This window comes from Sus scrofa, chromosome 4 (assembly GCF_000003025.6).
Source record: "Sus scrofa isolate TJ Tabasco breed Duroc chromosome 4, Sscrofa11.1, whole genome shotgun sequence".
NCBI classification, from domain to species: Eukaryota; Metazoa; Chordata; class Mammalia; order Artiodactyla; family Suidae; genus Sus; species Sus scrofa.
Window position 1 is genome coordinate 92,090,138 of NC_010446.5, and position 12,662 is coordinate 92,102,799.

General features: G+C 45.0%; 1 protein-coding gene across 6 annotated transcripts; it reads right to left on the bottom strand.

The window, feature by feature from the left end:
- Window positions 6,533-11,040, bottom strand: CD1D (CD1d molecule). 6 transcript variants are annotated; one of them, XM_021088436.1, is made up of 6 exons: window positions 10,886-11,040; window positions 10,333-10,626; window positions 9,755-9,907; window positions 8,657-8,935; window positions 7,558-7,648; window positions 6,533-7,456 (listed from the first exon to the last, which is right to left on the bottom strand). In XM_021088436.1, exons 1-6 carry the CDS (start codon window positions 10,944-10,946, stop codon window positions 7,435-7,437), a joined length of 900 nt encoding a protein of 299 aa, XP_020944095.1. In that variant the 5' UTR covers window positions 10,947-11,040; the 3' UTR covers window positions 6,533-7,434. The 6 variants fall into 6 exon arrangements, with proteins under 6 accessions (XP_020944095.1, XP_005663293.1, XP_020944094.1 ...); XM_005663236.3 differs by having other exon boundaries at window positions 7,558-7,651; XM_021088435.1 differs by having other exon boundaries at window positions 9,755-9,958.

Genomic DNA, 12,662 nt, shown 5'->3' on the forward strand with positions numbered 1-12,662 from the left:
CAAGGCCAAAAAAATAAAATAAAATAAAATAAGAAGGAAAAGTACCTGTCTATCACACAGAACTAGAATAAAGTTACCTCCCCCTTCTGCATCCTGGTTTGCTGTGATGTGGGAGGTTCTGCAGAAGAGCATCAGCTATCTGTCATTTGTTACATGTCAGCAGCTTCTCTTCTCTACTGCTACAAGTACAGGTACTGGAAGGACAAATGAATAATTATTGTATTCTTAGCAGGGATGAGCAGACACACTGATGTGCCCAAATGAAGCATAGCATGCAGCATCCTTGAAAAAAAAAAATAGGGCTCAAATGACAATAGGATTGAAATATTTGCTTAAAAGGGTTTAGGCGAAAAATGCCACAGAGGGTTTCAAATTAAATAAAATAGTATATGTAAGGAATTTACCCAAATCCTTGGCATTTGAGTTCAACAATATAGAATAATAGAAAAATTCAAGTACAGTAGTCATTAAAATAAAGAGGGCAATAATTATATTTACAAAATTTTCAAAATGTCATAATTATTGAATGTGTGTTAATATAGAGTCACTATCTACTTGCTAATGAACTAGAGTAAAGTTTGCAGGGTAGTTTTTAGTCAAGTAATATGTCAATCCATATACTTTCTCAAAAGCATATATTTTCATTTGAATATTGCTAAGGTGTAAGTTGGCATTTTTCAATAACGATTTAATACTGGGTGTTTTCAAAATTTAGATTTATTTAATAAAGAATTTTTAAGCTGATTATTAAAAAACTCATCAGTGTGATTTAATCAATAGTGCATGATTTTAGTAGTCAAAATAACCTCTCTGATAAATACTAGACAAATAAATTATAACCCTTTTTTCTATATAAACACAAAAAATAAAAATTAAAAAATAAAATAAAAGAGGGAAAAATATCCACCTACCCAAAAACCTAGATAAAATGGCACCTTTCTGGTAGATGATGAGCATAACTGAGCCAGGGATAGTTTCTCTGCTCCTGCTATCCTGCTACACACAGTGTGGTGGCACACTGTCCCTCTGGGGCTGGGCTTCTGTTTAGGGGGCTTCCAATTTCTGGTTGGTTGATCACGTGGAGCTCTACAGTTAGTTCAGCTGAATAAGGAGTTGTTCTTAGGGGAAACAGTCTGTCTTCCTTTGTTATTCCCAAGACCAGGCTTCATTTTGCTGACATCATGTGGCATGCCCACTTCCTCCCCCTTGCGGAAACATGCCACTGCTCTTCCACATGCCAACACAGTTCATTTCCATGGCCACTCTACAAGAAAAGAGTAAATTATCTTGCAAATGAAATATGAGACATTTAGCCCACCTCAAGGTGGTTTATTCCAGATCTGTTGGCAATGGGCACTCATTTGTGCTCCTGGTCCCATGCCTTCGTGGACACAAATCTTAATTCCTAATCACTGTTGAATTGGGGGATGTTTGGCTATGACCTTCGTCTTTTTTTTTTTTTTTTTTGCTTTTTAGGGCCCACCTGCCACATATGTAAGTTCCCAGGCTAGGGGTCAAATCACAGCTGCAGCTGCCGGCCTATACCCAGCCACAGCAATCCAGAATCCAAGCCAAGTCTGTGACCTAGATTATAGCTCATGACGATGACAGATCCTTAACTCACTGAGCAGGTCCAGGGATCAAACCCGCATCCTCATGGATACTAGTTGGGTTTGTTACCGCTGAGCCACAACTGGAACTTCCCCTTTGACTTTAATCTCATTTATATTTTATTGATTATCATCAGTACTTTCATCGAGTAAATGCTTTTTTATCCTAAAGATTATTATATTTTTAAGTGCTCTTATGTGTTCATATCCATAAAGGAACAAGTATGAGGAACATCACTGTGGGGTACCAGCAGTAACTTGGGTACATCAATAGGAAAGGTGACAGATGCTGTGTGGCAGAAAAACACCATATTATGCAGCAATTAGAAACAAGAGTTTCAAGGTGCATATAGCAATAGAGGTGACTCTTAAAACAGAGTTTGTGGGGAAAGGTAAGACAAAAAGTAAGAAATGGAAAGATAGGAGTTCCTCTTGTGGTGCAGCAAAAACAAATCCAACTAGTATCCATGAGGATGCGGGCCACCCACAGCATATGAAGGTTCCCAGGCTAGGGGTCCAATTGGAGCTGTAGCTGCTGGCCTGCTCCACAGCCACAGCAAAGCATGATCCAAGCCACATCTGCAACCTACACCGCAGCTCACAGCAATGCCATATCCTTAACCCACTGAGCAAGGCCAGGAATCAAACCTGCATCCTCATGGATCCTAGTCAGGTTCATTTAACCTCCAAGCCATGAAGAGAACTCCAAGAATATATATATTTATACATATGACTGATTCACTTTGGTATACACCTAAAACTAATACAACATTGTAAGTCAACTCTACTCCAATAAAATTAAATTTTTAAAAAATAGTCTTCATTATAACATTAGCAGTTGTGTCCTAAATAGACTGTTTTTATTTTTCAATTATATTTTCCTACAAAGTATGATTTATCAATTCTGTTCATTCAATATCAATCAACATTTTTCCATACTGGTCTCAAAAATTTCTAAATCTGATAATGTGACTGTGTTTCCTTTCTTGGTAAAAAAAAAAAAATAATAAGATAAATAGGAGTTCTGATCTAATCATGAATTTACCATCAGAATAGATAAGAAAGTCTCACAAATCCATCTGTATCACCACTTATGACTCTACTACTCAATCACTTATAGCCCCGAGTAATTGTAAATCTTGAGGAATTTCTACCAAAAAAACAGGTGTAACGAGGAATGTCATTTATTCTCTTCACACATTGGATCATCGGTGCTCTGGAGACAATACCTGTAGTCAGTTATTGTCTGACTACACTGTAGTTTGCTGACCCCCTATTCCAGCAAATACCTGCCTGCCACCTCTTTTTGAATGGCCCATAGTCTAAGAGTGATTTTTATGGCCCCTTGGTCAGCAGTATCTCCCAGCAATTCTATCTGATGCTCCTTGGCCCGCCCGAGGTGTAGGACAGTGGTGTGTAGAACCGAGTAGGAGGATCACAGCTGGACTGCAGGGCCCTCCCGGGTCTTGAGTCCACAGCCTTCTAGCCTTTCTTGGGTTAAATGATGCTCCTGGGAGACAGCAGAATGAAAACATTGAAGTTACTTGGCAAAATGTTGCTGCTCCCTATGTTTTCAGCTTGATTATGGAGAATGTGAATGAACACAAATGGTGGCAGAATAGTATGATGAATCTAATTGGACCCGCCTTCCTTGGGCTTGCCCTGCCCCTCTGCACCCCCACCCACGTTCTGAACCAAATTCCAGCCCTCCTACCCTTTTATTGATAAGCATTCTCCAGGGTATCACACCACTGCAACCAAGCCTAAAACAATAAGTAGTTCTTCCATCCCATTAAGTGTCCAGTGTATTAAAGAAAGTGATTTTTACATTTTTAGATGGTTGGGAAAAAAAAACAAAAAATATTTCATGATACATAAAAATTATGTGAAATGCATATTTTAGTATTTATAAATAATGTTTTATTAGATACACTCATTAATTTATGTATTGTCTATGGCTGCCTTTGTTCTACAACAAGAGTTGAGTTGTTGCAACAGCCAAAGTACAGCCCACAAAGCCTAAAATATTTACTCTCTGGCCCTCTACAGGAAAAAAAAAATTGACAACTTCTGGCCTATTCTCTAATCGCAGTCACTCCCATCCTTGCAAGGAACTTTGCTTATGCTGCAGACCTGCCTAGAATTATATGACCTTATTCAGAGTAGAGGCAGACCAATATTTATAGTCACAAAATGCACCTCCAAGAAGGGAGCAGAGGAGCCCTTGCTGATGAAGGTATTTACCGTGATGTCAGTTGAAACTGCTGCCTCCAGAGGGAGCAGTTGTCTAGGGCACATGATATTCATGACTGGAAATGCTTTTTTTTTTTTTTTTTTTGACTCAAGACTCAGATCCACCCTTCTCACACATGTCCTGAGTCCAAAGATGGTCCAGGGCCATTTTGGCTTCCAGTGGAATTGTGTTGTCAACAGCTTCTTCAATCTGCACAAAAGTAATACAGTAGTGTCTCTGTCTCCAGAATTTTTAAATCCCATAGTTAACTGAATAAGCCTAATTCATCATGTAATGATAGAGTTTACAAAAACAAAAACTTTCAGAATTTAACAGTTTTACCCACTTAACTGGCCCAGTCCCCTGTCCTATCGAACACTACGAAGCTCTGTTACTCCAGAAAGCACTTTTAAAAACTTCAAGATGGAGCATTAGTGGTCTCTTGGCTAACCCAGGGAATGAAGCATGGCCTTAACTGGAGCCTTTGGACCTGAGCCCACATCATGGCAGCATTGCTCTGAATATTCCATGACTTAGGCTTTCCACAAACTCTTTTATGCCCACCATTCTACATTTCCTCCACTCATTTAATATTAAGCTTGTGACTTTTAAGATTACTATGGGTTATAGCTTTAAACATGAACATTTTTCTTGTAGAGTCTCCCCGTGTAGCTGCATGAATAAGTCAGTGAAGAAAGAGAGAACAACGTAACTATTTTATGCAATAAGAGATTTAATACAAGCAATGGGATTAAAAAAAAAAAAAGAATGAAATAATGCCCACCCCTAGTAATTCAGTCGAGTATTCAAAAGGGTATCAAGGAGTTCCCTTCAGGTCTCAGTGTTAACGAACCCAACTAGGATCCATGAGGTTGCAGGTTCTATCCCTGGACTCGCTCAGTGGGTTAAGGATCTGTCAGTGCCATGTGGTGTAGGTCACAGACATGGCTGGGATCCCGTGTTGCTGTGGCTGTGGTGTAGTTTGGCAACTCTAGCTCTGATTCAACCCCTAGCCTGGGAACTTTCACGTGTCAAAGGTGAGATCCTGCTGTATAACACAGGGAACTATATCTAGTCACTTGTGATGGAGCTTGATGGAAAATAATGTGAGACAAAGAATGTATATACGTATGTGTGACTGGGTCACTTCACTGTACAGTAAGAAACTGACAGAACACTATAAACCAACTATAATGGAAAAAATAAATATCATTTAAAATTTTTAAAAATGTATTAAAATTAATTTAAATCAATTTTTTAAATTAAAATAAAATAAAATAAAGAAAAAAAAAAACCCACAGACATTATTATCTCCATATGGCACTGGAAGAAAGTGAGTCAGAGGAGACTCCATCTCCTGATCCGGTGTACTGGATGGTTCACCTCGACGTATTTCTACTTACTGCCTTCAAATACCCCTCCCTCCAGGAAGCCTTCCCTGACTAACCCTAGGCCAATATTTTCACTTAGCATTCTACAGAATCTGTTACTTAGCATTATACAATACCTACCAACAGTGGTTCTCTAACTTTAGCTGAACATAAGATTCACCTGAGGGCTTTTTGCTACAACACAGATTACCAGGCCCCCCTCCCAAAGGGTCTCATTATTTGAGGGGTGGCCCAAAATAATTTGCAAGTTTCCAGGCTACAGATCAGGAAACCACAGTCTGGAAACTATTGCTCTAGAAACTAGCTGAACTTCCACCCACAGTCTAGGTTTGCCCTAGTCCAACATATAGAAGATGCCTAATCTTTATTTTTTTCAAGCAAAGACTCTGGAAGTTTAGTCTCATTTTTCTGGATGTTCAAGGGCCTGAAGCGCCAAAAGACTACTTCCCTGACAGCTCCCAAGTGATTTCTTTTTTTTTTTTTTTTCTGTCTTTTTAGGGCCATACCCACAGCATATGGAGGTTCCCAAGCTAGCGGTCTAATCAGAGCTACAGCTGCCAGCCTACACCACAGCCATAGCAATGCAGGATCCGAGCCGCATCTGCGACCTACAGCACAGCTCATGGCAACAGCAGATCCTTAACCCACTGAGTGTGGCCAAGGATCAAACCTGCGTCCTCATGGATGCTAGTCAGATTCGTATCCTCTGAACCATAACGGGAACTCCACTACCAGGTGATTTTATCTTGGCCTTCTCATTTCCTGGCACCAGAAAGGACCGCTGTTTCCTGCTCTCTTCTCTCTAGTCTAAAAGTAAAGCAGTAGAAATTCCCATCGTGGCGCAGTGGAAATAAATCTGACTAGGAACCTTGAGGTTGCAGGTTCGATCCCTGGCCTCACTCAGTGGGTTAAGGATCTGGTGTTGCCGTGAGCTGTGGTATGGGTTGCAGACACGGCTCAGATTTGGTGTTGCTGTGGCTGTGGCAGAGGCCAGCAGCTACAGTTCCAATTAGACCCCTAGCCTGGGAACCTCTGTATGCCACAGGTGTGGCCCTGAAAAAGACAAAAACAAAAATATAATAATAAATAAAAAGCAGTCAACTGGGCCATCATCAGGACAGCAGTGCACACCTACCCAAATGCTTTCAGCCCAGCCTATACATTGTTTCATTTAAGAGCTACAGGTAGGAGAGCCTGTTTTGGAGGGAGCCTGTCTCCTTCCAGTCTGGAAAAAGTGACTGGCCATGTGAGAGAAATATCCCTACCAAAATAGCTCTTTCTACATAATACGCACACACTATGATTTCTCCTCTTTTAATCAAGTTACGCCAAATACAAAGCTTTCAACACCTCTGTTTCTTACAACCTAATTTTCTTTTAAAAAGAAAATGTCCCCCTTTATAAATGCAAATTCGCAATAGAAATGAGGTCCTGAAACTGCCAATACGTCCTTCAGGACAAACTTTTTATATCAGAGACACAGACTGGGAGCCCCAGGGTTGCCATCAGCTGGCAGAGGTATATTTTATAAAAGTTTGAGTCAACACATTAATATCAGGCATGTTTGCATATAACTAGATTTCCACTTTTCTTGAAAAAATGTGGGTTACAGCCAAGCCAGGGTCTTACGTGATAGTTGACAACAAACAGCTGGACATGTTTTCTTTGGACAGAAAATGTGCTTTCCAGTTCACTGCAGAATCCATCGTCCAAATGATAACCATAGGAGTTCCCAATGTGGCACAACGGGATCTGTGGCGTCTCTGCAGTGCCAGGAGGCAGGTTCGATCCCCAGCCGTGTGCGGTGGGTAAAAGGATCCAGCACTACTGCAGCTGCAGCATAAGTCGAAACAGTGGTTCAGATTAGATCCCTGGCCCAGGAACTCCATATGCCACAGGATGTCCAAAAGAAAACAAACAACAAAAAAAATGACACAATTCCACCTCAGCCCTCATCTGCTTGTCCCTGAGAGGTATCTGAGTCTGCACATCTGTTTTTACAGAACCGCCAGGGCTTATAAACTTTCAGTACACTGAAAAAGAACTTGAATCCTCTTAGATAACATGTTCAAAGGATGTGACAAGAGCTGCTTTATGCTTGTCCTCTGCTTCTTCAAGGTAGCTCTCTTTCACTGCCGAATTCTGAGCACCAAAACCCTAAGATCTTGAGGTCCACATAGACGGGATATGGTAAGAACAGTCACTGGATGTTTTGATAGACACTGGGAGAGAAAACAGACAAAGAGACCGTTAGGAAAAGGGGAGAGGAGAAGATAAGGGGACAAAGGCTGAGGGAAGGAGGAGATGGAAAGGTGGGACTTACCGGCGCCTCCTAAACCAGAAGGCGAAGCTTCCACCGAGCACAAGGATGAAAGCCAGTACTGACAAGACGATCACCAAGACATGACTGTGGTCTGCTTGGGGGAACACAGGATATTTCTCAGCCCAGAAGCTACCCTATTTCAATCGCCTATGCGAGGATGCCACATGCATTTTATTTCCTCCCCTACTTAATGTGCCCACTTGGATTCCTCTAAAGTTTAGATGCTCCATCTTTTCTCAGGGTCTGGGGATCCGTAACGCAGTTCACTTCAGCACATGCTAGTAGAGCATCCAGGGGAAGGCAATAGTTTTGTGGCTAGGTAGCCCTGTGTCTAAAGCCACTCTTCCACTTTCTAATGATGAGACTCTGGGAAGTTCACCTGACCTACCTTAGCCTCAATTTCTCATTTATAAAATAAAAATAATAGTACCTGCTTCAAAGAAGAGTTGGGATGACTAGCTGCAATGCTGTCTGCAGAGTGTTTAGCTCACACGCAAGAAGCACTCAATAAACCACAGCTATCTTTGTTATCCCTCTTCTGGGGAACGAATCTTCCTGGGATTCTGTCCTCACCACCTATTTCTGCATCAGCAGGGGTTTTTGTCTTTTTGTGTGTGTGTGTCTTTTTAGGGCCACACCCAAGGCATATGGAGGTTCCCAGGTGGGGGTGGAATCGGAGCTACAGCTGCCGGCCTACACCACAGCCACAGTAACACCAGATCCAAGCTGTATCTGCAACCTACACTACAGCTCATGGCAATGCCAGATCTTTGACCCATTGAGTGAGGCCAGGAATCAAACCTTCATCCTCATGGATACTAGTCAGATTTGTTTCCACTGAGCCACAACAGGAACTCCTTTTTGTGTTTGTTGTTCTGGCTTTTGTTTTGCTTTTCTTGTGCAGGGAACATCTTGTCTCAATCCATTTTGAGTTCGGATCTTTATTCCTCTCCTTCCTGTATCCAGCATTCCCTCCTTCTATCCCTCCTAGTGTGGGGCTTCCTCCCTGAAACACCTCCATTCTGGCGTGTAATTCTGTCCCCGTCCCCACTCCCTCCTGCTTGAGGACCATCTCCTTCCATTCCCAGTTCTTTCTCACCCCAGTAAAGGATGATGTCCTGGTCTCCTAGGCTGCTGTGCTTCACTCGGCAACTCAAGCCAGATGCCTCCCCAGCCGCCACATCCAGGGTTACTCGGAGATACCACGTCCCGTCTGCATGGGGGAGGATGTCACCTTGCTGAGTGCCAGGCTGCTCCTGCTCACCCCGCATCCACATCACCCACACGGGTTTGGGGTAGAATCCTGAGACGTGGCAGACGAGCAGCAGACGGCCAGGTCCAGGAGTGGGGCCACTGGACAGCCAAGCTTCAGGCTTCACTGTATCCAACAAGGGAATGAGGGATTTTTTTAATTTTTTTTTATTTTATTTTTTGTCTTTTTGCCTTTTCTAGGGCTGCACCTGAGGCACATGGAGATTCCCAGGCTAGGGGTCTAATTGGAGCTGTAGCTGCTGGCCTACGCCAGAGCCGCAGCAACGCGGGATCCAAGCCGCATCTGTGACCTACACCACAGCTCACGGCAATGCTAGATCTTTAACCGGCTGAGTAAGGCCAGGGATCAAACCCGCAACCTCATTGTTCCTAGTCGGATTCCCGCAACCTCATGGTTCCTAGTCGGATTCGTTAACCACTGTGCCATGAAGGGGACTCAGGAATGAGGGGTCTTAAAGTGAAGACTCTGCATTAGAGGCTCTGGGCCTCACAGCCGACTCACAGGTCCTACCTCCCCACCTCTGGAGATGAATTTTCACAACGTCAATCCATTTGCATTAGCTTCTCCAGGAAAGCCTCCCCTGTCCACCAGTCCTTTCCCTGATCCAGCCTCCTGTAAATGCCCCTGCCCTGTACTCCTAGAGCACCATGTGTTCAGCTGTAACATAAACAGCAGGTTTTCGAATACTGCTTTAATTGTCATCTGTCTTCTCACCTTCCCCCTTGAGCAGAGATCCTGTTGACCCCCAGTCTTTATTGGCCCTGAGGCATTTAGTTAATGTCTGTGGAATGAATAAATATCCTCAGACCTTATCCATCCCCTCCTCTTCCCCTGATTCTCAAAAGGATGTAAACCCTGGAATGAGAAGCCCAGGTAGAGACCCAGAGTGGAGGGAAGGGCAGGAAGTGACAGAGGCAGGCTGACCTTGCTTCTCCAGCTCCGACTTCCCTGTCTCCAGGACGCCTCTGACAAATTGGGGGCAGATGTCGTAGAGGAGCCACTGCACCGTTTCCTTGGTTCCCTGGTCCTCGTTGAGCACTCTACAGACCCTCTGCATCCAAGGTGGAGCATCTGGAGCTGACACCCAAGAAGTTCCTTGGAAACTCATGATGTCTGTTCCTTGAAATGCTGAGTGGAGGAAGCTTTCTGAGCTGTTCCCCGAAAGCACCTCACATCCAGCAGATATCTGGATCTCAAAGGGGTCTGAGGAGAGGAATGGAGAGAGGTCTGCGAGGAGCTGAAAAGACTGAAAGAGCTTGAGGAAATCGGTGTGAGGGTTATATACCGGGGACCCTGAGTTCAGATAAATGAAAGTAGGTGACCTGCAGCAGAAGGAACAAAGGATATTTTGAGGAGTCAAGCTGGAATCTCTCAGACAGAAGTGGAAATCGGAAGGGAGAGAGGCAAGGCTCTTAGCAAGGAGCACCAGGACCTCCCAGTTGGGCTTCTGCGTCCACCGCCTCCCCCTGGGCAGCTGCCCACCGTCCCATCCCTCAGCTCACAGTCGCTGCCCAGCATCTTGACGAATTCCCTTATGTCCCTGGTGAAGCTGCTGCGATAACCCTTAAATATATGCTGCAGCTGATTCGCCAGCTGGTCGCTCAGTGTGCCCTGGGACCAGGGCTTCAGGAAGACGATGGTGTCCGAGTCATTGCGCCAAGTGTAGGCTTGCAGCTCCCCCACCCACCCCAGGCCATCCGTGCGTGTCCAGCTGCTGTTGGCGAAGGACGAGATCTGGAGGCAGCGGAGGGGGAAAAACCTCGGCGAGGCTGGAAGGGAATGCAGATCCGAGGAGCCTAGGGAGCGGGCGGGAGAGCAAAAAAGGGAAAGGGAAGACAGAAACAGATGGGCTTGGGAAGGAGAAATGGTGTCTACTATCTCTGAGCCGAGCTCCCTCTCCGGGAGCCCGGGAGCTGAAGGCGGGGAGCAGTAGGTTCTCGAGCTGCGGAATCCAGCTCCCGAATTTCTGAAGGTGCATCTGCCCTCACCCGACCGCCGCGAGCGCCCGCCTCCTTCCCATCCCGGCTCCCGCTCGGGCACCCTGGCTCCACTCACCCTCAGAATTTTCCCAGATCTGGGGGAGCCCCCAGAGCAACACAAACGGCAGGTACCCCATGTCGCTGGGCGAGGCTGGCTCTGCTCTCTCCGACTTTGATTCTCCTCCCCGGGCCCCTCCCTCGTCCCCTCCTCCACGCCTCTTCTGACAGCCTCACCACAACCTCACCTCGACTTGATTGCTGGCCCAGTCTCAGCCCGAGGATTCCCATTCTGGCTTGCCCCGGATTTGATTCCAGTTTTTCATCTGCCTAGTGGCCTGCCTGGTACACAGGCCCCCACTATTTGAGCTACAGCTCCCAGGTGTTTGAGCTGCAAAGAGCCGGTCGGAAAGCCCTGGTGGGTATCCGAGGAATCCAGACCTACCACTACTATTTACGTTTTATTTTCTATTTACTTTTTATTTATTTATTTTTTTTTTTTATTTATTGGCACATGGAGGTTCCCGCATAGGGAGGTTCCCAGGCGAAGGGTCAACAGTAGCTACAGCTGCCAGCCTATGCCACAGCAATGCCAGATGAGAGGCTCCTGCGAACTACACCCCACAGTTCAGGGCAATGTCTGATCCTTAACCCAATGAGCAAGGCCAGGGATCAAAAACCCATAATCTCATGGTTCCTAGTCAGATTGGTTTCCACTGTGCCACAACAGGAACTCCCTATTAACGTTTTAAAAACAGGATGTAAAGTTGTACCTATGGTATAACTTCCATTGTTAAAAATCTTTTTAATTGGTTTTTTAAAGGGGAGTAAAATATATGGCTTAGCAGTGGACGTCTCTAGGCAGAGAGGCAGCGAGAGATGATGGGTGGCTTTAATTTGCTTTTACATTTTATTTATTTCTTTTCCTTTTATGGTGGCACCTGCCTCGTATGGAAGTTCCCCGGCCAGGGGTTGAATTGGAGCCACAGCAGGGGCCTACACCACAGCTTATGGCAACACCAGATCCTTAACCCCACTGAGCGAGGCCAGGGATTGAACCACATCCTCTCGGAGACATCAGGTCCTTAACCCACTGAGCCACAATGGGAACTCTCTGCTTTTATATTTTTTTACACCTTCCAAAATTTCTACAAGGGCAAACAAACCACATCAACAATCAAATAATAGCATTAACCCTAATTTTCTCAGTTCTACATTGAGAGAATTGGACTGGGTTGGCTAAGATTCTTTACAACTTTAATATCCCAAGTTTCTGACATCTGTGTCCCCAGCCCCTCTTTCCTCCTATCACGGTCCCTGCTCTCCTCCTTCACCTCCCCCACAGCAGCCACCCTTCACTCCTCCCTCCACTCTGTCTTCCCTGACTCCTGTTGGGGGACTAACCCTAGATTCTCCTCTTTCCCTGCTCCCCACTCCTGCTTGGCCTCTGCCTGCTCACTTTCTCCTCTGGCTCCTCATTCCGCAGATATGAGCTTCTGTTTCAAAGAACAGAGACAAGATTCTGGTGGGTACCTGGACGGCCAGCTTCCCACTTCCACACTGAAAATAAAAGTAACAAGACCTAGGAGTTCTAAACTTCAGATCACAGTGAGGAAGGCCCCCTTGGGTGAGTCAGACAGAACTTAGGCTGCACCCTGGCACCTCCCCCTCCCTCACTTTTCTATCCAGTCCATCAGCAACTCTCTATCTTATGTTTTTGGAAATATCTCTTGCATGTGCACCCCCCGTGTCTCATTTCCACCTCCACCACCTCCCTATCCTTTTGCCCCATCTCCTGAAATAGCTTTCTCAGGACATGGCCTACAAGATGGTGTGTGATCTGACCTTGGTCTTCT